This window comes from Portunus trituberculatus, chromosome 45, assembly GCF_017591435.1.
Source record: "Portunus trituberculatus isolate SZX2019 chromosome 45, ASM1759143v1, whole genome shotgun sequence".
NCBI lineage: Eukaryota > Metazoa > Arthropoda > Malacostraca > Decapoda > Portunidae > Portunus > Portunus trituberculatus.
Genome location: NC_059299.1, coordinates 8324980 through 8352479, shown reverse-complemented (window position 1 = coordinate 8352479; position 27500 = coordinate 8324980). Strand labels below are relative to the sequence as shown.

At 40.6% G+C, this 27500-nt stretch overlaps 4 protein-coding genes across 6 annotated transcripts in view; 2 read left to right on the top strand and 2 right to left on the bottom strand.

Annotated features, from left to right (window-relative positions):
- LOC123519452 (xaa-Pro dipeptidase-like) overlaps window positions 1-5556 on the bottom strand; it is a 48039-nt gene extending 42483 nt beyond the window's left edge. Inside the window, exons 1-2 of the mRNA XM_045280749.1 lie at window positions 5482-5556; window positions 3419-3629 (exon numbers count right to left, since the gene is read on the bottom strand). Of these exons, the coding sequence (XP_045136684.1) occupies window positions 3419-3629; window positions 5482-5501 (231 nt within the window). The 5' untranslated portion in view covers window positions 5502-5556. The remainder of the gene's footprint in view (window positions 1-3418; window positions 3630-5481) is intronic.
- A 961-nt stretch (window positions 5557-6517) lies between these two features.
- LOC123519454 (GSK-3-binding protein-like) lies at window positions 6518-9570 on the bottom strand. The gene has a single exon (XM_045280752.1). The coding sequence runs from the start codon at window positions 9466-9468 to the stop codon at window positions 9043-9045; it is 426 nt and encodes a 141-aa protein (XP_045136687.1). The 5' UTR covers window positions 9469-9570; the 3' UTR covers window positions 6518-9042.
- Window positions 9571-12029: 2459 nt separating this feature from the next.
- LOC123519449 (hsc70-interacting protein-like) lies at window positions 12030-18722 on the top strand. Its single transcript, XM_045280747.1, has 9 exons — window positions 12030-12180; window positions 13950-14077; window positions 14645-14874; window positions 15177-15344; window positions 15752-15893; window positions 16054-16156; window positions 17023-17130; window positions 17395-17532; window positions 17959-18722. The coding sequence occupies exons 2-9, from the start codon at window positions 13974-13976 to the stop codon at window positions 18391-18393; spliced, it is 1428 nt and encodes a 475-aa protein (XP_045136682.1). The 5' UTR covers window positions 12030-12180; window positions 13950-13973; the 3' UTR covers window positions 18394-18722.
- Window positions 18723-22676: 3954 nt separating this feature from the next.
- Window positions 22677-27500, top strand: part of LOC123519440 (titin-like) — a 42895-nt gene continuing 38071 nt past the window's right edge. For 2 of the 3 annotated variants that reach the window (XR_006679011.1, XM_045280737.1), the window contains exon 1: window positions 22677-22833. The gene's annotated coding sequence lies outside the window, so the exon portion shown is untranslated. The remainder of the gene's footprint in view (window positions 22834-27500) is intronic. The other variant, XM_045280738.1, reaches the window with a different exon arrangement.

The window sequence follows — 27500 nt, the reverse complement described above, 5'->3', positions numbered from 1 at the left end:
GAAGCTTGTATTGTTTTGACCTTGGCAGCTTGGGCCAAGCACACGCGCACACGCACACACAGTCTTGCTTATATCTATTCATCACTTGCACTCTTCAATTCAAGGAAAGAAACGGGTATTAATATACGTTCATCTATATTAATGACACACACACACACACACACACACACTGACTCTCTCTCTCTCTCTCTCTCTCGGAAAACACCACACTTTATCAATTATTTAAAATCTCTCTCTCTCTCTCTCTCTCTCTCTCTCTCTCTCTCTCTCTCTCTCTCTCTCTCTCTCTCTCTCAGTGTAAGAAATAATTTTAAAGATAACTTTGTGCTGGTGATGAAAGACAGGAAGTGAGGTACTGGCTAGTGTGTGTGTGTGTGTGTGTGTGTGTGTGTGTGTGTGTGTGTGTGTGTGTTATTACTTCTCGGTCAAGCCAAATATCACTTACACTATTACAAAGAGTTGCTCATTCCTGCTGTCTTTGTTTCAACAGTTCTCTTTCACATTCGCTGTGTTAGAATGTAAACAAATAAAACGGAATACAAAGCAAGAAATGTTACTCAATAAAATTCTTTCCTTTTCAATAATATCCTAGAACGTTCATGCAATATTTACCACAAAGAAGCAAATCTCTTTTTACGGTATTGTTCAGATATTCCCCCAATACTCGACAAAAGGCAGAGTAACCCCCCAATACTCGACAAAAGGCAGAGTAACCCCCCCAATACTCGACAAAAGGCAGAGTAACCCCAATACTCGACAAAAGGCAGAGTAACCCCCCCAATACTCGACAAAAGGCAGAGTAACCCCCAATACTCGACAAAAGGCAGAGTAACCCCCCCAATACTCGACAAAAGGCAGAGTAACCCCCCAATACTCGACAAAAGGCAGAGGTTACTATCACATTCTTTCCTCTTTCAATATTTGTTTTGGCTTTTCCTGGCAAAACATAATCTTTTTTTTTCCCTTTTCAATGTTGTTCTTAAATATTTGTCAAACACTTAATAACAAGGAAAGGTCAGTCATCAAATCCTTTCCATTTCAATATTTGTTCTGATATTTCCATGCAATATCAAACACAATGAGATATTCACCCAATCTTCAACAAAAAAGTATAAGGGTATAATACACCCACCCACCTTTTTTTTCTATTTGTTTTGTGAGTTCCATTAAATATTAACACAGGAGTCTATTTCTTTCATCTTCATTATCAATATTGTTTCATGACATCCACCTATCAATCAGACAAAAGTTATTGACTCTAAATGCTATAAGTAGAAGTAATTTTTCTACATATTTCTTTTTTTTTTCTGATTTAATAACCACTGATAAACATCCAATGTGAAGCATACAAATTAATTCCCTTTTTTTTTTTTCAGTCCTAAGTAATTACAAACCACTTAGGACCATTCATCAACTTCCCTGTCATTCAAAACTTCCATAAACTCAATTTTTACACATTTTTTTTTCTCCATTTAAGTAACAGCCTCACTTATTTATGTTACCTATGAAATTCCTAACCTTGGAGTGAAACTGCCTTTAATCACTCAAATGTTAAAGATAAGAAACAAGTCTAGTTTTCCTTGTCAATACCAGATTTGCTAGTAATAGAAGGGTTGAGATGCAGTCCTTCCCTTCACCCTTGTAACCTTCTTCTCTTCTTCCTCTTTTCCATTAAACCTTTGTCATTTCCTCTCTCTCTCTCTCTCTCTCTCTCTCTCTCTTGAATTTCATATACCTTGCAAGCTTCTATTCTTCTCTTATTCTTCTTTTCTTTTCAATCTCTTCTTCCTCTTTTGGCCTTCTTTGTCCCCATTTTAAAGCACTATCTACCTTATATCCTTCTAATCTCCTCTTGCACCCTACAGCTTTGTAATCTTCCTCTTTTCTTCCCTCTCAAAATTTTTATTAATCCTTTGGTCTTGCTATTCCCTTTCTTCTTCAAATTTCTTTCTTCTTTTAAACTTTATCTATCCTAATTATGTAAAATTTCTCTCTCTTATTCTTCATTACTTCTGCTGTGACACTCTTAACTTTATCTTATGTATTGTACAGCTCTCTAATTCCCTCTCTCTTTTCTCCCTATCTTCCCTTCTGTTTTCTCTCTCATTGTTAAGGGTTTATCTAATCTCAACATGCATTTCACTTGAAGACCCTCAACTGTAGCATTATCTTCCTTACTCATTCATATCTTGTCATCTTCCCCCCATACAAGGGCACACATCATCTTCACTATCTACTGTTGTAATTCCTATTCTGTCAATCCATTTCTTCACTTCCTATATTGATACCTAAATCTTTTCCTGTCCCTCACAATGTTATCGTTATTTTTTCATTGGGTTTCTCTATTCTTAATTAGTTATCTATTGTTCTAGCCCACCTACAAATAGTACATATATATACTTTTCTTCTTTCTTTAGTCACAAACTGACATTTTTGTTGTCTAAAAGTATAGTATAGGTATATTCTAGTTTTTTTTTTTTCTAATCATTTACCATAACTTTAAGATAGAACACCAAATCCCTTTGTTTCCAGCATTCTCATCAATATTTTTCTTGTTGCAACATGTATACAGATGGTTTTCCTGGTTTAGTAAACAAAACACACACACACACACACACACACACACACACACACACACACACACACACACACACACACACACACACACATATTTTAAATTTCCTTTGTATTACCACACAAATCAAAAAATCACTTCACTTCCTTGTTAAATATACATAAAAGATATACAAACACACTCACACAAATTTTCCCCATAGAAACACAGATAAAACACAGATATCTACATCTACTGGACAAGGAGTGGTGATATGAGGAACTTACACTGACAGAAGGAAGGAATAATGCAGTTACCAAGAAAAGACCTCAAAGGATGCATTCTCAAACTTTATGGTTCCTATAGCCTTTTAGAGTAGACAGACTATAACAACTTTGAAAACTATTTGATGGATGGTAACAGTTTCCAATGATTTTTTTTTCTTGTGTGTGTGATTCTAGTGGCAGTTTAGCAAGGGTTCTCCACTATTGGTGAAGAACACACATGAGAAACAGAACAATCACCCATGTGGTCTTAGAAAATTGCCATGAGTTTCTACAACTTTATAATCACCATTGCTACCTCTTCTTCCTCTTTTACCTTGTTTCCCTGACTAATTAATGCTTTGACTTTCAAAAACAGTCCTTATATGGGTCCCTATAGCCTTTTAATCCCCATCTCTCCTTTTCCTCTCCACTGCTTCCCAGAGTAATCCTCCGTGTGACATTTGAAAACACATATATCCACACAGGTTATAGGTTATAATACAGACACTTGGCACTCATACAAAAACTATCATATGAAGTACACACACACACACACACACACACACACACACACACACACACACAGAGGAGTACCCACCTGCTGGAAAACATTATCAGCGTCACCAGAGTAGCGTGTGGAGTCACTGCCGCCCTGAAGCAGCACCACATCGCCGCCACCAAGCCCCCGTGCCTTCAGCCTCTCCTGCAGGCGGCGGCGGTTCTCAGTGTGCAGTGACATGGGGATCCGCAGGGTGTGTTCCCCCATGTCAAAGTACGCAGCTCCATCATTGTAGGAAGGGCACGTGGGCCTGGCAGGATACATGGGTGAGTGTTAGAGAGAGAGAGAGAGAGAGAGAGAGAGAGAGAGAGAGAGAGAGAGAGAGAGAGAGAGAGAGAGAGTACACATGTATTATTGCAAATTTAGTGAAGTTTTAGGTTAGTGTTAGATGTTATTTTAGATATGGATATTAATGCTATTTCGAGGTAATATTTTCTTTTACTATCCATTTGCAGACTATTGTAAAATAAGATGTATTTCTCTCTTCTTGCAACTTTCCTATTATTATTATTATTGATATTACCATATCATTATTACTTTCTAAACTCCTCAAACTCCCCAAACTTATCATGTGCCTTGTAAAATAAAATAACTGGTACCACTACTACTACTATTATAACTACTACTACTATTACTCCTTCTACTACTATTACTACTACCTACAATCGTTACTTTCTAAACTTCTGTAACCTATCATGTCCCTAGTAAAGTAAAATTACTACTACTACTACTACTCTTACTCCTCCTCCTCCTCCTCCTACTACTATTGCTACTGCTATTACTTTCTGCACCACTCCAACTGATCATAACCTAGCATGTCCTTCAGGATAGGCAACAGAGCTGGTGTGTCCTGTCTGATGGGTCCTGCCCTGTCCCTGTACCAAGCGGTGAGCCAGTGTCATCCCCATAGCAACACACACAGTCTCATGTGACTTACTACTGTTCCCATTCTATTCTTTTGGTACTTATTTGTATGTACAGTAGCTGTGTGTGTGTGTGTGTGTGTGTGTGTGTGTAATAATTGTATCTTTTTATGTAAAAGGGGAAAACTGGTCAAGGACAACATAAAAAAGTTAAATAAAAAAAAAAAAAAGATCCATTAAGTTGCCAGTCCCCTTACAGGTCCAGGAGAGTTTGCCAAATGAGAGGGATAAATTTCTTGAAAACTCCCTTTAAAGTGAAGTCATGTCATAGGAAGTTGGAAATACAGAAGCAGGTAAGGAGTTCCAGAGTTTGCCAGTGATTACCAGATAATGATAACAATGAAGAAATTGAAAAAGAAAAAAAGGGGAAAACACAAAATACCGTAAGTTGTATTGAAGGAGAGAGAGAGAGAGAGAGAGAGAGAGAGAGAGAGAGAGAGAGAGAGAGAGAGAGAAAATATAACTTGCATTTAAAGAAAAAAAAAAAACGTAGCACAAAGGAAAAAAAATGAATTGGGAAGAAGTATACAGAAAAATAAATAAACAAATAAATAAAATCCCATAAAACACACCAGCCCCACCCTGCCTGACTGGTCGAGCTGCACCACCTGCCCTGATGTTCCCACGCAGCGCCCTACAGGTTCACCACTCATCATGACTCACAGCGTTACTCTACTTACTCATCACTGCACTGCTAACATCACCGTCCCACCACAGCTTACTCATACATTCAACCTTCCGTACTGCCCAGAACCATAGTGGAAGTAAATGAGCTAATGACAATATGATATCAAAATTAAATGTCCGAAACCACTAAGAACCGTCCCCACAATATCCTTCATAATTTACGGTATTACTTTAAGTCTACACTGCTTTTGATTGACAAGAAACCATGTCCGGGTCAGTATAAGGCAACAGAGGCCATGGGCAATATATCAGAGTTTTAGACAGATTACGCCATTAATTGTAGGCAAAATAAGAAAAGTCGTAATTATCTGGTTCTTCAGAAACGTCTCCTTATCTCACTTCTTGTTTTCACAATTTCTACGATATTGTGTATGTAAGTAAGTAAATATTCCGTAAGACAAACATCACAGGAGTACGCAAGAACGCTGTCATGGTATAATTCTACGTAATAACTGAGAAAATATGAAAATTTGGTACGTCTCAATGACTTACTTGTTGTCTTTGGCAGCCATGATGCCGAGAGAGAGAGACTCGTTTCGCTCGCTATCAGCTGTTTGGGTGACAGACTGGCCAGTGAGCCTTTACACACTAGTAGTATATTAATATTTCCAAGTAATCCCTACTGATACAACCAACAATAATAGTACGAATTGCACAATAAAGGATATATCAGATGCGTTTAGCTGGAAGTCTGGCCAGTGAGCCTACACAGTTTTATTATATCACTATTTTCAACTGTATTCCGCTAACAAAACTACCATAGAAGTACAGTACATACCTGTAGTAAAAGTTTACCATTAGATACAACAATCTAACAGAAAAAGTATGCTTACTGTAACACTAAATGAGTCTAATACAAGAGAATTTCACACTGTATCTCCATTTTTCTCCTTTTATCATTATTTTTTGTCACCGCAGAAGAGGCTTATCAAGTTATTGTGTCTACCTACATGTTATATGCCACGTATCTCCCTCCCTCTGGCCTTGACTCTCCCTCACCCTTGCGGGCCCTCACCACACAGCCGAGAATTCTGCTGTTGACTTCGTGAGAGAGTAAGCTCTGTTTTTATATCATTAATTCTGCTCATCTCCCCCACCGTTGGTTTCTCACGTCCAGTATTTTATTTCCTTATAATGATACTGAATGGACTCCTAAACAAGCTCTCTTTTTTTCTTTTGTAACGTGAGCAGCCTTATTCTTTTTACTATATTCCTTTTTATTTATTTTATTAATTTTTTGTCTATACGTTTTTATTTAATTCTTGGGACGTAGAAAGGCGGACAAGGATTTTTTTTTTTCTTGCTCTTGGCTCTTCTTACTTCAAGTTCAAGTTCCTCCCTTTCTTGGTCATTAATAATGTTTAGAGACATGTCATGCCCATTAATTTCTAAGGTGATCCTTTCTCTGTCCACATTTTACTCCTCATACAGCATTACCTTTTCCCTGTCCAGATTCTTGCAGTTCAATGAGTTATCATCTTAACCAATAAAAAAAAAATAAAGATAATAATAGGGTATTGATAGATGCTTTCCTCTCATTTTTTTTTATTACAAATACACATCATCAGTGTCTTTTCCGTTACAGAAACTATGTAAATGCACTAAAACATGCACTTGTAGACAATGATCCTAGTTGTGATATATTTACAATGACCTAAGCCTTTCAACAGAGCCTATGTACAGAGGTCAACATAGTCCAAAAGGTGACTTAATAAATACATATCACATTTAATTCAGGATAACACAATATGAAGTCACTACACATGTATACCTAAAACACGACGGGATGGGAGACCACTCATGCTAACAGAAAAAATTGTATCCTCACTTCACACCTCACTCAAAAATAAATAGATGTATGTTCATTGGGAGAAAAAAAAAATTACCATTTAAAGATAAAGAAAAAGGTCTGAGCACTCATGCTAAAAAGATAAATAAAAATAATGAAAATTCTCACTTCACACAGCACACTCTTCAATAAATAAACGCTTGGAAATTCAAGTTAAGACACACAAAAAGAGAAATCCTCCATCATTTCCATCAGCAGGGCTAAAATAAATGATGTTGAAAAAAAAAAAAAAAAAAAAACTTTGTACAACCTCTACATTATTACATTTTTTTGAGCTCAATCCCTTATTACTTCTTTTAATGCAACACTAAAAGCTGTTAATGACGGCCAAGGCAATTTTGAAGTTATTATTTTTTTCTTTACAGCAAGTGATGCGAGGATGCATGGGTGACTGGAGGCGAGGGAGGTGGTGGTGGTGGCTAGCCAGGGACTATTGATTCCTGAAGGGTGGTGGTGCTCCCAGGATAACAAGTTAGGGTGCCATGGTAACCAGCTTCCTTTCCAGCACCTGCACCAACCACCCAGCATGCACACTCACCCTGCTTCACCCTCCATAAAGAAAAGTTATACTGCAACCTGCTGTACTAAAACAATCTGGAGTTGAGAAACTGCTAAAGAAAATGCAAGAATAATAATGCTAATAGAAGTTAGCCTCACACAAAAGTGGCTAAGCTCTTTGGTAATGGTAAGCAATTACATGTTCTTTTTTTTGTTGTTTTTAGTTTTGTTTAATCTTGCTTATGATGAAGTCTCATTTCAACACCCTGCTGCTGCTGCTGTGGCTGCTGCTTTGGAAACGAACCTAAGTGGCCAGCAACACAAAACCTGAGCTCTGGAGTCAACTGGGGATATTATTATTATTTGTACTAACACTGGAACTTGAGGACTTGGGAGTGAGATTGCTAAGCATGTCTCAATAGTCATGTAAAATCTAAAATATTGAATAAACACAATAAATAACTTTGAAAGTTATTGTCAATTTACAAACACTTGAGTAATTTCATAACTTGTTGACCAAAGTAATGATGAATGACAGTGAAAAAAGAAGAGAATAAGAAAGATGTTCACTAACAAATGTCGTTTTTTTTTTTGTCTGTTGAGTCAAGAAGTCATTCAGATCAGTCTATGGACACAAGCATACACTGAGATCAGAAAAAAAACTTCATGTCAAAAGGAATACCCCATCAGAATACACTCAGCTAACCGCCATCATCCCTAGCCAGCACTCCCTGATCGCACGCTGCCGGCCGGGAAGGAGTGCGCTGGTCGGTGGGAGGCAGAGAGGACCTGACAATAACTAACGAGTTCATCTTCATAATTGCTCAATATTTTTGGGGTGATGGGCTAAGTAACGCACTGACTTTCCACTAAATCTCACCATAACACTTCATGGTCACTATATTATCACTTAAATTTGTCAGGAGACGATTAGGATATTTATAGATAGTACTTTTCCAGATCAATTATTCGTTCCCGGCGACGGAAAAGTTTTCGGTAGGGCATCTTAATTTAACGCTTGGTCCGCATCCTTTGGCGTGAAGACAAAGGCACCATCTAACTTAAGAGATCCGTGTCCATCCTTGGTCGCGGGAGACGTCACGAGATGTCCCGCGGCGCCCCCACGATCTCGGTAGGGCGGCGGGGTGCACGCAGGGGAACCTCGCACGCTTCCTCTTGGCGTTGGACGGGAAGCTGATCTGGCAGGTGTTCGGCGAGCGCCTCCTCCACACTAGCCACACTTGTACTGGAGTGGCCCAGGGCAGGGACGACCCGACCTACGTCGAGCCGGTCCTCGCTCAGGCACCGCTAGTCAGGAGTCTTGAGGTTGACCCCTTTCAAGCCGTGGAGAGACCCAAGCTGACCAGCAGTGCATTGGTGGTGGTGGTGGTGGTGGTGGCAGTGGTCAGCACCGTCGAGGGCCAACAGGTGGTAGTGGAGTTGGTGGAGGGGGAGGCCCCGCGTAGTCTGGTCCGGTGGCGGCGGTGGGGGCTGGTGTGGCCGAGTGGTGGCTGCGATGGTTGAGCGTGGTCAGTGGCATCAAAACAGGCCGGCGGGTGGAGAATGTTGCTTGTGGGAGGCGGCGGCGGCGGCGGCTGAGTTGTGATCGACCCTGGTGGCGGCGCCATGAGCGGTGTGCCGCGGTGGATGGCCGCCACCCGGCCGAGCGGCGGCGGCGACAGGACACTATTATTTACTAAGCTCAATCAAACTTCTATATGGTCGAAGGGGTAAGGCGGCGTTCTGAGCTCGTCGTCAGAGTCATAGTAGACCCGCTGCTTCGGAGACAGCCCCAGCTGCAGCCGCCGCACCGCCTCCTTGATCAGGTCCCCATCCTTGAGCAGCTCCTGCAGCGCCTCGTAAGGGTCGTCGGAGCTTCGCCGCGCCGCCAGGCCCCGACGTATGCAGCGGCGGCCTTCACAACACCCACATTTACTCTCAGTCCGGGATGGCACACTGTAGGGCGATGCGCGGGTCTTCGCCTTACCACCACTTAAATGCGCCGGTCGAGACTTTAATCTCAAGTTCTCTTTGATTTCTAACACTAGATCGTCAATGTCTCTTGATAAGAAGTCTTGTGTGGTGGTGGCTTTTGCCTCAGAGAGGAAGCACAGATCTTCTTTGCTAGGCATCTTGCGGAGCAGGGGCGGGGAGATATAGTATGTATGAAGAGCACTGGGCGATACAACCTCCCTCTGCTAAACTCGCTCGGCGAGTGAATTCGTGCTGTTTGTTTTGGTTGTGGATGCATCTAGACCGCCTATATTCATCCGCGTCTGTAACTAGTTCCCTTACACATTGTTCTCCGATACTTATAATACCGATCCTGTGCCCAGTTTACAATAAAAACAAAATTATATTTGCACCATGAAGAATAATACAATGTATCAAGCCAAAATATATGAGCCAAACAAAACCAAAACAGTGTACGCAGATGTCAACACAGCGGAGCAATACATTGCCGGGCACCGCCGGGGAAAACAGACGTAAACTTGACCCGCAGTGTAGAAAGGACCCTTCAGTATATTTAATAGTTAAAAATCCACGCATTGCGGTCCGCATGATGCTGCTGCATTCTGCATTACGCACTAAAACGATTCTATAGACTACTTAGTAATTTCTGAAGTAACCACAAGTCCCAGAAAGGGTGCAATGATAGCGTGAAGGCTACTTCCCATGGCTCATTCATTTAAATACCACAAGTAACGTATCAGAATCGCCATTACTACGACATAGGACCAGAGTTAGTAACCATTAGATATAGTTTGTAGTTTGTTGTTAGTGCCTGAGCCACCCTTCTCCCTATGATCCACGTCATGACTGCCTACCATGAGAATCCATTTATGGAACAAAAGCCATCACGCACAGCATGGCTTCACTGTTCTTGCAACACGCCCATAAACCAGACGAGTGTTCACTTGTGTCTTAGTGTATATACGGTATAACACATCCATTTACAACCGTTTCAATTATCAACATTCATTTAACACACGATGGGGTCTGGCAACTCCATGGGTTGATAACCTACGTGTGCCTGTTCGCATCCCCACCCTGGCCCCGGCTTGGCCCTCCCGCCACCCTCCACCTTCCACACACACACACACACGTGCACCATACGAGGCGCAGCGTGAGCCCTACTCCACCTGCCACGCACCGAGCCCGCCTATAGAACCACGTGGGTCGCAGATGAAGAGAGAGAGAGAGAGAGAGAGAGAGAGAGAGTAGATTTTATTATTTTTATTCTTTATTATTATTATTATTATTATTATTATTATTATTATTATAACAATAATAATTATTATTATCATTATTGTTGTTATTATCATTATAATAATTATTATCATCATCATCATTTATTAACAGGTAAGCGTAGTTATCCACAGGAGACTGGGACGATGATGCATGGGGCCACTGCTCTAAGTAGGCCGAGTTTTCTTGTTTGGTCAATACACGGAGGAAGGTCCGCCTCCAACGATGGCTTAATCTGGGGTAACTCGTGTATGAAGGCACTCCCCACATCACCGTTCCTTGTTCTTTGCGCCACTGTGACTTCTGTAGGCAACCCTAGTTCAGACATAGTGCACACCGGGGTAGAGACCGTGGTGTCATTACGTACTTTTATGCAGACTACTTACAGCTGCACTTAACGTGACATCTAGAGGTTAGCAGTGCTAGGTTGTGAATTCGTGAATTTACTATTTCATAATCGGCAAAGCAGGTATTTGCAATGATGACTAACAGAGCAGCTCGTGTATGATGGAGTCTCATGACTGGAGGGAACACAGTATGCTGCTCTCTGCATTACATGATAACATCGTAGAGGCCACGGTGGTTCACCACGGTCGTCTACTTGTCACCCAACCAACCTTCCCCCATTACGGAGCGAGCTCAGACCTCATACACCGGTCTTCGGGAAGGGGTGAGACCACAATACACTCCATACACCGGGAAAGCGAGGCCACAACCCCTCGAGTTACATCCCATACCTATTTACTACTAGGTGAACAGGGCCACACATTAAGAAGCTTGCACATTTGCTTCTCCGCTTCCGGGACTCGAACTCAGGCCCTCTTGGTTGTGAGCCGAGCGTGCTAACCACTACAGTACGCGGTGTGTGTTCTTGTTCCTGTGTTAATGAAAAAAAAAAAAAAAAAAAAATATATATATATTTATATATATATATATATATATATATATATATATATATATATATATATATATATATATATATATATATATATATGTGTGTGTGTGTGTGTGTGTGTGTGTGTGTGTGTGTGTGTGTGGACGGATCTGCAGTACACCTGTGACTGCTTTATGCAATAGTTAGGCTTCCAGTAATGTTCTCAAGACGTCTGGTAGAATAAGGAAGTTCCTAAGTAAGAGGAGCGTATTACGTGAAGTTACATTAGTAAGCCTTCTGGGAGGAGGAGGAGGAGGAGGAGGAGGAGGAAAGAACACGAGCCGAAATAGACTATTACTAAAAAATAAATAAAAACAAAAACGTATCAAAATATAAATTCTCCCATGGATATAATTAAAATAAAAGTACAATTCTTAATTATCATACAGCTATGTATCGTGATAATTATTAAGTAGCCGAAATTAAATGCATACGAAAACATCTAGAAAAAGAAAAACGCAAAAAGGAAAAACAACATAAGAAATATAGTAAAGCGAAAAATTCAATCAAAACTTAAAGTTATAAAGAAAAGAAGGATAAAATATTTTTGAAATACGTATGATGCAAAATAAACTAAAATAGCCGAAACAAGAAACAGTCCCGTAGTCTTCTCTTCCCTCTTCACGCTGCGTCTCGAAGCGTCTCTCGCCGTCCCTAAGAGGTGATTATTTCTCTCTTTTTCCCACGTGACCTCTCCCTGCCTCCTACTGCCACGCCCTCTTCCACACTCCCAGTACATTCGCCTCCCTGTACACGTGAGGAAAACTTTGAAATACGACAGTTAAGAGAGTTTTTAGACGCCATAAATGACTGGCATATTTTCAGTTTGAAGGAAATTTTAGGTGGAGTTTTAGTTGCATCATAAGTTCGTGGGGCTTATTGTACTCTAGACATGTACTGTATGCGTGGTTGTAATTTCTCTTTGCTTGTATGTCTCAATAATTTCAGTAATTTGAATTCCCAAAGTTTGCTTAAACCTTTTGAAAATTATTATCTCTATCTGCCATTTCTGTCCAATATGTATATCTCACATGTTTGCTCAGCGAACATCCTGTGGAAGAGACTTGCGCCAGTGACTCCAGATAAGTATTGATATTTGGTGGTGGTGTGTATCGGACTATCTAAGCTCCATCATTATAATATATCAGCTCTTGATTCACCCTGAATTTGTCGTCAATCCTCAACTAGTTGTATTGAGGATGCTGTAACTACTCACTCTGGCAAGCTGTTCCAGTTGTTAACCACTGTGCATAGGAATGAATGCTTCCTGAGGGGCCAGGGCTATCCCTGTCTGTGTCTTGAATAATTTCTAGCAGTGTCCCCTGTTAGTGCTGTCTTGCTAAGGTTGTAAGACTGTGTTCTTCATCATACCTTCCACTGATGACCCTAAAAGCATCTATCATGTTTCCTTTTAACCTTCTATAAGCCAAAGTTGGCAGTTTCAGGTCTCTCGGTCTTTCCTCATGTCATCTTTCAGTTGTGGCACTAGTTTGTAGCTTTCCAGTGTTTATTTTCCAGGGTGACAGTATCTTTCACAAGGTTTAGAACACCATACTTAATTGATGGACTCAATATGTGGTGTTTCCAGTGACAGTTAACCATATTTTAGCTTTCCCCACCCGGAAACCCTGCTTTCCCACCAAGTCCTCAAGTTTGTTGTGTGGTAACCATAAATATTAATAGATAGAGGTGCGTGTCTCATCTTAATATTTATCCAAATAATTTTCTAAACATCTCAGCACTCAAGAATTCAAAATTTCTTATTAAAGAAGAAAATTAGCTCCATAATGTTGTTTGCCACATTCACCTCTCCAGCCGGATGGTCATTAAATCTAAGCTTTTATTACTTTAATGGTTTATTTCAGAAACGGTACTGTAATTGCAGTTATACATACTCCCATGTTTGTATGTGTATGTGTATGTGTGGTAAATCTTATCAATATATCCTTATGTAATCTGTTGTTCTCCCTCCCCCAAAAATAGTCAGTAATCTGGGTAGAAAGGAAGTAAGTCAGTCAGGCAGTCAGCAAAACAGAAAGGAAGAAAACAAGTCAGTGTCAGTCAGTTAGTTCATAAGAAAGAAAGGAAGGAAGCAAGTCAATCTTTTATTCAGTTAGTCAACAATACAACAATGAAGAAAGGATGTAAATTAGTAGTAGAACAATATGTAACTTCAATTTTAGCAATATATTAATTACTTATGTAGTTAGAAATTTACACAGGTCTCTTTCAAACTACTAACCTACAACTTTCCCAGGCAGTAAATAATTCTTCCCTTTGATTTTGTGTTATTTTCTCTAGGCAGTTTGATTCACCCAGTACTATTTCTTCCTAGGTATAGTTTGGTTTATTCCATCCTATCAATAATTCCTCCTTTGATTTCTTGTTTAATTTTCCTTCAGTCAGTTCAATTTACCAATCTTTTTCCAGGCAAGAGTGCTGACACCTGATACAATGGCGACATTTAAAGTAAGGAATATTGCCCACCTTTGCAAGTTCATCGAAGCCTGCCAGGATGACCCAAACATATTACACGAACCTGTTATGGACTTCTTCAAGTAAGTGAACCAGGGGAAGTAGGAGAATGGGAGAAATACATTGTGTTCTTTCCCTGTTGCTCACATTTATTTTTTCATATATTTTGAGTCAATAGCAGTAGTAGTAGCAGCAGCAGCATTAAGCAAAGTATAGAATTTAGAAGTAATGATAGTTGAGAAGGTAGGGATGTGAGGAAAGGACTGGGAGATTGATGGGAAGGATAGAAGGTAATGGTAAGAAAGAAATGGGTAATGAATGGAAGGAAAGAGGTAGAAGGAGGGAAGGAGGAAACAGGAGAGAGAAATGACATAATGGAAGGGAGGGAGGGAGGAGATGAAGAGTAAGGGGTTTGAGGTAAAATCTAAACAAAATCTTCACAAGGACACAGTCTTCCACCAGAATTTAGTCCTCTGTGTGTCTTGATAGGAAGGCTTATGGTCACAAACAAGTGTATTAATTATTGGTCCCTTTATTAATTTCGCCTCTTGTTAATCATCAGTTCTTAGTTTCACATCACTTCTTGCTGCATTACTGTCTAACTTGTCTTACTTTCCACTTGTTTCTTCCTCTCATCTGTTTTCTTTCAGACAATATTTGTTGAGCCTTGGAGCAACCATCCCTCCTTGCACCGGACGCTCCCGTGCCTTCTATGCATCTTCACCTTCTCCACCCCCCTACGTTTGTTCAGAGGATGAATTAGATTGTGAAGAAGAGGAGAAAGAAGAAAAAAAAGAAGAGAAAAAGGAGCCAGAGAAAGGGGAAAAGGAGGAGGAATTGGTGGAGAGTGATGTGGAACTGGACAATACAGGTGTTATTGGTAGGTACAGCATTGGTGGTATTAGGTGGATGACACTGAGGTGGTGATGGCAGAGAATTGATGTGTTTATTATTGGTCCAATTTTTTAATCAATCAGTCATTTGGTTCAATAGGATATATTTTCAGTAATGTTAGGTGATGAAAGGATAGATTGAGAACTACATTGAGAAATAAGATAAGTAGTTTTTACTCCAAATATTGCTCCAGTCCAGACCTCACCATCAGACTTTCCAACAGTAATACTTCCCTGCACTCAACATCTGGACATGATTGACTGCTTCCCTTCCCCCTTTTTTTGCCAGAACCGGAGACAGAGGATCCGCCAGAATTTGGAGAGCCAAACAAGTTAGTGAGCGATGAGGACATGGAAGCCTCACAGGATAAGCGCTCTGAGGCAATGGCAGCAATGGCTGATGGCGACCTGCAGAAGGCAGTTGACCTTTTCACAGAAGCCATTAAGCTGAACCCAGGTGAGACAATGAAACATAGAAACGGAACAGATTGCATTAAATGTTTTGTCCTGGCACGTTTATTCGTCTAGCAAAGTGCCCAAGGAGATCGTTTGCTCACTCATGATCAGTCTGTATCTCCTTTATTGCTAGATTCCTAAGGGTCTGTGGCTTATTTCTTTATCTTCAAGCATGGAGTGAAATGCAACCCCTGAAAATAGGAACAATATTCTGAAACACTTCTACTACACCTCCACTAGTTTTCTAAGGCTTTAGTCAGAAGTGATTAAGTTTATAAGAGTGCCTTTACATTTCTAGGTACATCAACATTCTTTCTGAGCTTTGGAAATATTCATGGTTAGAAAGAAAAGCATTTGTGAATTGTGTGAGGTAGTGAAGGTGAAACAAAAGCATTCTGTCATCCTCAGAGTCTGCCCTGCTGTATGCCAAACGCGCCAACATCCTCCTGAAACAGAAGAGGGTGAAGGCTGCCATCCGAGACTGTGATGAGGCACTCAAACACAACCCAGACTCTGCCTCCGCCTTCAAGTTTAGGGGACGAGCACACAGGTGGGGCCTCCTTTGCAATAAGCTTAGGCATAGCATAGCTGACCACATACACCCATAGGAAGGCTTGACAGCATACACTAGTAGTTTATCCTTGCCCTTTCATAATGGGAACAGATTGAAGTTTATATACAGTAAAAATTAACTAAGGCCAATGTTACAGACTGCTGGGGAATTGGCTGGAAGCAGCAAAGGATTTAAGAATGGCCTGCAAGCTGGACTTTGATGAGGTTGCTGATGAATGGCTGAAGGAAGTGCAGCCTAACGTAAGCCTTGTTGGGTGTGACAGAGTGTTGTCGTTTGAGGCTTGAGTGGAGTTAATGTTTAGATGTGTATGGGGATAGTGAATGTGGAGGAAGATACACCAGACTTAACATGCATGAAGGCTATGAAGGTGACATGATTTGAAATGTGGCTGGGATAAAGTGTGTGTGTGTGTGTGTGTGTGTGTGTGTGTGTGTGTGTGTGTGTGTGTGTGTGTGTGTGTGTGTAATTCACCTCGGTCGTCTGCTGATCACCCAGCCAGTCTTCCCCATTACGGAGTGAGCTCAGAGCTCATAGACCGATCTTCGGGTAGGACTGAGACCACAACACACTCCACACACCAGGAAAGCGAGCCCACAACCCCTCGAGTTACATCCCATACATATTTACTGCTAGGTGAACAGGGGCCATACCTAAGAGGCTTGCCCATTTGCCTCGCCGCCCCGGGACTCGAACCCGGCCCTCTTGATTATGAGTCGAGCGTGCTAACCACTACACTACACGGTGTGTGTGTGTGTGTGTGTTTGAGGTAGTGAAAGTAGAAGCATGCATGGAAGGCAGTGAAAGTAAAATAGGTGTTGCATGATGATTTGAGACTGGTATATAGTATAGATAGATGGAGGTACAATAGACTTAGCAAGCATGGAAGGCAGTATGAAAGTGACACATTATTGCTTGACATTGTGAAACAGGTGAGGAGTTGAAGTTGAAAATGGATGGAGGAATAACAGATTTGTCAGGCATGGGAGGAAGTATGCAAATGACTACTACCCTTTTTACTGTGCTATGATATGAAATGAAGATATACAGTAAGGGTAAAGTGAGTGTAGAGGCAAAGAACTATTAACACTGAACATCCTTCCTCCAGGCCACCAAACTGGAGGAACACAACCGCAAGTATGAGCGTCAGAGGAAGGACAAGGAGGCGAAGGAGAAGAAAGAACGCATTCGCAAGGCACAGGAGGAGGCTAAGAAGGTGGGTGTGGTATGCTTTCGAGCGAGGTTGGAATGGATGTTACAGCTGCAAGTGGTTTTTTTTATCTGTACACACTTGAGTGTGATATTATATGCTCACATCATAACAGGCAGCTACTAGTGTCTATATATATCTGTACTGCTTCAGTACCTTTCTGTAATCTTTCCACACGTTGTCTCAGTAAACACAATCATAAGCATCTCTTTCTAAACACTGAGCAGACATGCTCATGTACCATCCTATCATCCATTAATGCTCCCACAGGCCCAGGAGGAACAGAAGTCCAAGGGCCCATCCTTCAGTTATGGTGATGCTGGGAAGCCCCAAGGTGGTGATGATGGTGGTAGTAGTGGCTTCCCAGGGAACCTCTTCAATGATCCTGAAATTATTGCTGCCATGCAGGTAAGCATTGGAATTTCATCTTCTCATTTTGTCAGATAGCATAGCAGTGAGTTTACTCGGCTCACATTATGGTTCAAGGTTTGATTCCCTAAACTGGCTGGAAATGTGTAGGCTTATGTTTTCACACCGAAATCCTGAGTTTATAGGTTTGTGTTTGAACTTCATAATAATTGAGCTACAGTGGTAGATTGGTTCTTGTTTCATCAGTGTGTGTGTGTATTTACATAGTGGTAGTTTTACAGGGCCTGGGCTTTATGCTCGTGTGGCCCCATCTCCATATCTACACTTATCCAATTTTTCTTTAAAACTATGCACACTCGTTTCTGACACCACTTCTTCACTCAAACTGTTCCACGTCTCAACATGTGTGCGTGCATATGTGCGTGTGTGTATTTAAGGCTAACATGAGTCCCTTTCACTGTGCAGGATCCTGAGGTTGCAGCAGCCTTCCAAGATGTGTCCTCTAATCCTTCCAACATCCTCAAGTACCAGTCAAACCCCAAGGTGTCTGCCGTCATCAACAAACTCATTTCCAAGCTTGGTGGTGGAGGAATGCCAGGGATGGGGAGAATGGGAGGAATGCCTGGAATGGGGGGAATGGGAGGAATGCCTGGGATGGGGGGAATGGGAGGAATGCCTGGGATGGGGGGAATGGGAGGAAGGCCTGGAGGGATGCCAGGTGGAATGCCTCCTGGAGGAATGGGAATGCCTGGAGGGATGGGGATGCCTGGAATGGCTGGGTTCCCTGGCATGGGTGGCTTCTCTGGCTCTGATGATGCGGCAGGGTCAGGCAGCACCCCTAAACCTGGCGGCTCTTCAAAGGGCAGTAAACCCTCAAACATTGGCGATGACTTGGATTAAGAGAGCAGGGGCTGGGGTGGGTGAAGGAGTGAAGTCAGTGGTGGGTTCAGCTGGAGAAGTTTCCTAGATTCCTATTGATTCTTTCCATAAACCTGGGATATGCTGTCATGTATAACTGTTTGTTCTTGTTTCCAGTTACCCTAAACCTTCCCTCATATCAGATGTCCTTGTTTGGAGGAGTGATTCATTAGTACATGATTTTACTATGATATAGGAACTTTCCATTATACTTGAACTCACACGTGTTCAATGCACTGTTTCTTTTCATGGGAGGATATGTGACTTTCTCATACTTTTTTCTTCAGATTATAATAAATGATTTTCTCATATATGTAGACTACAATTTTTCCTTAGTTTAGTGCATTTTGTCAAGTGACTTTACAAGGAAAGTTTTTGGTAAATTGAAGGCAAACTTAGAAAATACAATGAAGAGAGTGTTGATGTGTTTTGCGGTGGACAATACAACACCTGGTGGTTCATTAAGCTCTCCACCACATTAAGAGAGAGAGAGAAACATTGATAAATGCCTGATTGACTTGTGTATTAAGTGCCAAGATCAAATAAACTAATATAAATACAACTCTTGAATCTTCTCCACTAAGTACAGTATGCTCTTGCTGATTCCCTTTCCATGGGCTAACCTTAAACTATGTGTAGACAACTGAGTCTTCTACACTTTTAAACTTCATACACACTTAAGAACACAAGAAAATGAGGGAAATTAAGAATCCCTCAGGCCCATTCATGGCAGTCCCTGTATGAGACTAGGATAATTACTGAGTGCAAAGCACTTTCCTGTCAACTAACAAGACCAGATGAAATATACCAAAAATTCAAGTCTGGTATACATTTCTCTGCTAGCACTACTAGATGAAATATATGTAGTACCAAGAATTCAAGTGTGGTAGCCACTATACATTTCATGTAAACAAAATATACATCTGTGCTGTGGATATTCTCTTCCTATTCCTGACAAAAGAGGTACTAAGCAAGGGATACAAAGAAAAGAAAAGGAAAAAAAAAAAACCCTCTAGAATGTCAGTTGTCAAAAATGTAAAGTTATCCAAATTCAACCCTTTCATTATTTCACAACACAAAAATATGGTTGTGCAAAATCTCTTCAGGAACCACATACAGGAAAGGAGAAGGCTTAAAACAATAATTTCCCATTGTCTAACAACTAAAATGTCCAGAAGTAGTTGTTGAACAAAAAGGGAAGTTAGAACTGATTTGTGGTGAAGGCAAAACCTGGCCAGCATGAGTAAAATAGTTAAGGAATAAGTGGCATGATAACTACTGCACATCTGTGAGCTTACGTTAATAACTGCTTACCTTAGTAGCGGTAGAGGTGAGAGAGGGAGGGAGGTATGCTAAGGTGTCTGAGTTGCAGCCTCAGTGAAAATGTGAGTAATTTTGGATCCATATCTTGCATTTAGAGGCTTGGATAAACACCCCAGCTTGCCTGAAAGTAAAGAAAAAAATAGATAAATAAATAAACAAGAATGTGAAGTAATATGAATCGAGGAATATGAAAATTAAATATGAGAGAGAGAGAGAGAGAGAGAGAGAGAGACCGTACGTAATAAAGCTTATGACACGAAGATTAAAGGAAGGAAAGTAAATAAAAGACAAATGTGGAAAGAATCTGAATTTAACCTCATATTAAGCAAGCTGGCCGGGAGTTCAAGGTCTCTCTCTCTCTCTCTCTCTCTCTCTTGGCAAGGCATGGAGGTGAACGAGGTGGACACACACACACACACACACACACACAGCCAGGAAGAGTGAGGAAGGATAAGCATGGTGGAATGGGAGAGCCAAAGAGTTAGTTAGGGTGGCAAAGGGTGATAAGCCTAGCAACCATACCTCCGGAGAGAGAGAGAGAGAGAGAGAGAGAGAGTCCTGCTGATGAGTAACGACTAACGAGAGATGAAAACACGTAGGGTTGTGAATGGCGCAAGATTGGAGTGTTGGCAAGGGAGGTGAGTGTCTGTCTGTGTGTCTGTCTGTGTCTGGTTTAGTTTCAGAGGTCAAAAATTATGTACAATTCATTTGATTTAATTTTGTCACTTTTTTGGTCCAAGTCGTATTTATGTTTTAATTTTGTATGTGTTCAAAGTAAATAGAGAAATAAATAAATAATAATAAAAAGGTGTCATATACTTATTTGATTTCCTTGAATGTCAAAAATTTTATGACTAGAGCTGATAAACAAATTCATAGGTATTTCTTCTTTTCCTTTTCAAATGTGACAGTTAATTCCTTATATACTCACTGATCCTTGTTAAACTACCGGTAGAATCCTGAAAAAAACACCTTTGAAAACCTTAGTAACTCCTACAAAAGCTTATTGCCAAGTTACTATTAGAACCACGAAAACACCCTTGAAAACCTCCAGTACGATCTCTGAACACACGCGGACTACCACTGGAACCAAGATAAAAACATCCTATATAGAAATACCCAGCCACCTCTAGACCCAATGAAACGATACCAAGAACCCCGAAAAACACACTAGAACACTTTAACTACCACTGCACCCAACCAAACCATCCCAAGAACCACGAAAATCCACTGAAAAAACCCTATCCTCGGAGATCTATCAACCCATTCCTAGAACCACGGAAAAACATCCTAGAAAACCCAAACTGTCTCTCTTGAACCCTATAACTACAACAAGACTTAAATCAAAACACCACGAGCACGATTCCAGAAATATGAAACGATCACTAGAGACAGGAAGGTGAAAAATGCAAGGCGCTAGTGATAATGTCGACGGTCCACTGTTGCCGCTTCATCAAACGCGCTAGGAAGTCGAGATTTAGGAGCTATTTCTGGTTTAGCGGTGATCTGGCGCGTCGGATTTAGCGCTTCGGGGTGACAGGGACGGGGTGACGGGGCTGAGAGGCAGTCGCAATGCAGGGCTGATGGGAGGAAGGGAGAGAGTGAGCTAGGAAGGGAAGAAAGAGGGTAGGAGGGATGGGAAGCGAAATAAGAGTGATATGAGATTAGAAAAGGAGAGAAGAGAAGGAATGGTAGGAGAGAAAGGAGAGAGAGAAAAGGAAGCTATGAGACTGTGAAGGAAGAGAAGCTACGGAAGATAGGAAGAGAAAGGAAAGTAAGGAGGGATGAGAGAGGAAGCGAAGGATATAGGAAAGCTTGGAAGAGAAGGAAGAAAAGTAGGAGAGAGAGAGAGAGAGAGAGAGAGAGAGAGAGAGAGAGAGAGAGAGAGAGAGAGAGAGAGAGAGAGAGAGAGAGAGAGAGAGAGCTATGGTGAATGGGAAAAGAAGAAAAGGAGGAAGGAGGAAGAAAAGGAAAGGAGATGGGAGGGTAGGAGGGTTGGGAAGGAAGAAGGAAGGGTAGGAGGGAAGGAAATGATGGATAGATTGCAAATTTTGACCCAGCAACAAGGTTAAGGAAGGAAGGAAGGAAGGATGGAAGGAAGAAAGGCAGGAGAGGAGGGAAGGAAGGAAGGAAGGAAGGAGAAGGAACTAAACGAAAGGAAATGAGGAGAGAACCAAGATGGAGAGACAATAAAAAGAAAGAAAGGAAGGAAGAAGGGAAGGAATGAAAGAAAAGAAGGAAGGAAGAAAGGGAGATCAGAGGAAAAAAAGAAGAAAGGAATATAGAAGATTATGAAGGATAAAAACGAAGAAATCAAGAGGAAGAAAAGAAAGACAGGAATGAAGGAGGGAAGGAAGGTGCTTATATAGGAGGGGAGGGAAGAAAATAAGAAAGGAAGGAAGGAAGGAACAAGAAGAGGAATGTTAAGGAAGAAAGCCAAGTTTATTCAACGGTTGTTTGTCCGTCTGTCAAGAAGAGAGAGAGAGAGAGAGAGAGAGAGAGAGAGAGAGAGAGAGAGAGAGAGAGAGAGAGAGAGAGCATATATCATTAAAAATAAAACTAACTTGACTGTCACAAATCACCGTTGAGAAAAAGAAAGACGAAAAAAAAAAAAAGGTGACACCACACCAGCAACAAATAAGCTAAATAGAAAACGAAATAAACGAAAAAGAGAAAGATGAAGAAAACGAAACCGAGACTCTTGCATTAGAAAATGGGACTTAGCTATACCATTCGGACCACCAGATAAGAAAGATGGACCAGCACAGCAACCCATCCAGCGCGGTACAGCGGAAACTGGCGCCGTACTGTGATGTAATACCGCGGCTTACACAGAGGGCAGGTGCCACGGGGAAGAGTGCCAAGGTAGGGCCGGGCTGAGTGCCAAGAAGTGGGTAGGAGAGGTGGGCAAGTGGGTAGGTGGGCAGGAGGGGGAAGGCATTTGTAGCTGGGTGGTTTTGGGTGGTTCGCGAGGCCGGGCAGTGGTGGGTGAGTGTGTGGTGTGAGCACGGCCTTCCCTCCTGCTGCCTGCCTCCCTGCCTGCCTGTTTGCCTGCTGGTCAGTGGCTCCCTTCTACTCGACACATAGGCTCCTCAGAAGGTCAGTTGATGGTTACCGGCTCACCTCTCTCCTGTTCTCACTTTTCACTCACGCACTTACTCATTCAGTCAGTCGCCGGCAGCTTTCCTCAGCCTCACTCATCACCGCTACACTCAATACCTCACAATGAACAGTAATACAAAGGAAGAACATGCACTGGTGGACCGTGTTTGTTCCTGCGTGGTTGTCATAAGCTAAATCCATGTTAGTACTGTGTATTTTCATGTACATAGAAGGATAATTTTTTTTTTTTATAGGTTTTCCTTTCTTATATATGTTCATAATTTTTGAACATCCCACAGAAAAAAAAAAAAACCCGTGAAATTTGAAGTACTTTGTAAACTTGTTAAAATGAATATTATTTAATGTAAACCACACGATACAAGAGAGAAATTATGTCTTGTGTTATAATTTCCTTTTCGCTTTGAAGAATTTGGACACTTACTTATATAAACCACAAAAGGAAACCAAACCTCCACTAACATTAACTAAGAGACATAGGATAGCAAATATGAATTCTTGTCTTGTAACTCTATCATCCTCCTATTAGATCTGGACACTTGGGATCAGAAACCAAGAAAGGAACTAAATTAACTGTGAAAACATGTACAAGAAACCAAATACAGTACGTCCTCTCTTTGAATGTTTCAATTTTTTTTCCATGCAAAAATAAAGACGCAGACGTAGAAACTTAAAAACAAACCACTCGAAAAAAAAAAAAAAAAAATAGATACTTATTTTTTTTCATCTTTTTGTCTGAGTCACCCCTTCTTCCCATGCACTAAGGAAAACGGAGATGCGGGATGCTCGGTGTACGTGACCCTCCCTGCGTGGATTATCTCATTAGCACACCTTGACTCCCGAGGCTGACTCACAGTGACTCACGATGACTCAATGCATTACAATTGTACTTTCACGTATCATTTCATCTTAGTCTATCTTATTTATGCTTTGATTCATTTACTTTATCGTTATTTTATCTATGTATTATTTATCTATTTCATTTGTTTTTTATTTTATTATTTATATATCTATTTATTATTTTTAGGGACGGTCTAGAAAGCAGTGATATTTTGATTCTTAACTCTACCTGATCACGAATAGAAAAGCCGACATTTTGAAGATTTGCGAGATAGAATTTTGAACTAAGACGAGAAGTATCCAGTAATAGAAGACCATTACCGTCCAGTACATCTCTATCTAACGAACACAGTGAAACAAATAGCCACTGGTAACCAATGTAAGTAAAATGACAACAATAAAAACGAGAACGAAAAGAAAATATCAATAAACCAACACAAAAACGACAATAAAACAATAGAAACAAGTGAATTAATAACAACAAACACTTAATAATAGTAAAAATAATAATAGTAAAAAAAAATCAAAACAAAATGATGAGAAAGAATGGTGATTAACTTCCTTGAGTACCATGACGCGTTTCCATATTCATTGTGCTTACTATTTGGTGATCTTATACAGCTTCAGAAACTTATGTGGGGATTAGAATAGTGAAGCTCTGACCATTAATCTTCTGACCTCCATAGACCCTTCCTAATGTAAATAAATTCGTCCAATCATACCCCATAACTCAAAGTAAAAATACGTCCCAGTACTGAAGGGATTAATTCCATAAGCAGGGAGGTTCTCATGAAGGCACAGTGCTCCCGCCAGACCAGAGGCATGCACGCTGTTACTGTGGTGAGCGTGGACTGGTGCCTTGGAGTGGTGCCATCAGTGCCTCCCTCTCTCTGCCTGTCTTGTGAGGCGAGAACGGACACACACAAGAACATCATTTATTATTATTTTTTTCTTTTTATTTCTTCACACTTCTAACTTTTTACATAATAACAAGTGATTCTTTAGTTGGCCTTTTTTTTTCTCTTAGTAGTTTTTTTTTAATTGAGATTTTCGAATTATTATCAAGTATATACTATTTACTATTTATTGTTCATTATTTTTCATTTATTTTAATCTCTTAAATATTACATAACAACAAGTAATCCTTTCATATTTTTCTAATTAGGGTTTTCAAATTACCATCATCATTACTTTATTTTATTAACTTCTTTTTATGTTTCTGGTGATCGTTCGTGATAATTTGATAAGCATTTTGTTTTGAGACTGGCATCACTATACTCCTTTTCTCTGATTTCCTTTGCCCTTCGCTGGTGAAAAACTGAAAATTCTACACCTTCAATAGAAAAGTACAGCCTTCAGAACACATGATTTAATTAACAGCCTTAGAAAACACCCATAGAGACCTTTAGAAACCTTCAGAGGCTCTTTACGCACTCCCTTCCATTCATCAGACACAAATTTAGTCCAGTACAAGCCCTTAACACAGCCCCATAGGTCTCTGGGGGCTGGTATGAACTAATTTTGAACTCTGAGGGACTGAGTGACCTCTCCTGATGGACTCAAGCTCTTTATAATAGTACTACTTGTGGGTGCAGCGAGGCGCATTTTCTTTACGTCTGCAAGGGGAAGCTTAGCCAGACACTCCCAGTCTTAGCATCATACTCTGAAATACTCCTGACCGCTTCTCCACAACTTTCGAGGGGTCTAGTTGAAGTGGAGCAGATTTTCAAGAGTGTTTTCTGGTTCTAATGCCAGATTAACAAAATTGTTTTATTGTTAACAGAATAAACGCTCTTGAGGACACGATTCATCTTGTTTATAACCTTTGAAAATTTTGGTTATGAAGCTACATGGTTTTATAAGGGCACTTTCTTTTTACAGTTTTACTGGTTTTAGTGACACATTAACAAGATTTCTACTTTCCTATTCGGAGACACGCTCTTGAAAAAAAAAAAAAAAAACGATTCATTTTACTTGTGGTTTTAAGAAATAATTGTGGTGAATAGGGAAGGTACATGGATTCTTATAAACAGTATTACATATATAGTGATAAATTAACACGATTTATACATTAATAACATGAGAAACAGTCTTGAACACGTGTCTAATCATCTTTGTGGCGTTTAGAAACAGTCGTGTTGTGAGAGCAGTGCGCTTCAGAACACAGGCCTTCAAATACACACACTGACTCACCCGCAGTTAGTTGCCAGGAAAGGGGAAAGGAGAGTGAACAAGTAGGAGTTATGGTGCCTCTCTTATTATTTCTCAGAATTACACTCCTGCGCCTCCTTCTCCTCCTCCTCCTCCTCCTCCTCCTCCTCCTCCTTTTTTCCTTCTTTCTTTTCCTGATGATTATTTCTATATTTTTATTTGCTTTTCCTTCGTTTTATTTCTAGTTTTCTTCATTATCTTTAGTTTCTTGTTTATTCTCTCTCTCTCTCTCTCTCTCTCTCTCTCTCTCTCTCTCTCTCTCTCTCTCTCTCTCTCTCTCCTTATTACATTATTATTATTATTATTATTATTATTAGTAGTAGTAGTAGTAATAGTAACAACAGCAGTTGAGTTAATGGTAGCAACAACAACAATAGTAGTAACCTCACACACACACACACACACACACACACACACACACACACACACACACACACACACACACACACACACACACACACACACACACACACACACACACACACACACACACACACACACACACACACACACACACACACACACACACACACACACACACACACACACAAGCATCTTCGGTATGTAGGTGATGGGGGGAAGGGGTAAAAGAATAAATGAATTTGGCTAAGAGCTGTCATCCTTTCTCTCTCTCTCTCTCTCTCTCTCTCTCTCTCTCTCTCTCTCTCTCATCCTCCCTCCCTTCACCCTCCTCCCACCTCCCGCGGCTTATATGGAACGGGTGAATATGAGAGGAGGAGGAGGAGGAGGAGGAGGAGGAGGAGGAGGAGGAGGAGGAGGAGGAGGAGGAGGAGGAGGAGGAGGAGAAGGAGAAGGAGGAGGAGGAGAGATGATTGAAATGAAAGAAAGTCAGGATGTAAGGACATTATTAAAATATATGAAGAGAGAGAGAGAGAGAGAGAGAGAGAGAGAGAGAGAGAGAGAGAGAGAGAGAGAGAGAGAGAGAGAGAGAGAGAATCTATTTTATTTCTAGATACGCCGTCAAGAGAGAGAGAGAGAGAGAGAGAGAGAGAGAGAGAGAGAGAGAGAGAAGAGACGAAAGAACCAGAAATGGAAACATAAAACTAAAGTTTGAAAAAGAAATATGCAATGATGACGTTAATAATAATAATAATAATAATAATAATAATAATAATAATAATAATAATAATAATAATAATAATAATAATAATAATAATAATAATAATAATAATAATAATAATAATAATAATAATAATAACAACAACAACAACAACAACAACAACAAAATGGACAGATAGTTCAGAAATTTCCATGACCTTGAATTAAAATCCTAAAACTATTTCCTCAAGAGACAAACTGTAGCGTCCTCCCCCCCCCCTCTCTCTCTCTCTCTCTCTCTCTCTCTTAGCAACAGAGCCAAACTACACTGCAACGCGGAAAATATTTGCTACAGTTTTGTGTCGCAGGGTTCGACTCTCTCTCTCTCTCTCTCTCTCTCTTTCTTCCTCATGAACACCTATTTGTCTTTCATGTCTTGAGAGAGAGAGAGAGAGAGAGAGAGAGAGAGAGAGAGAATATTCATAGCCATTAATCACTCGTATTTATACGATCTTTTAATTTATTTAGTATTCGTG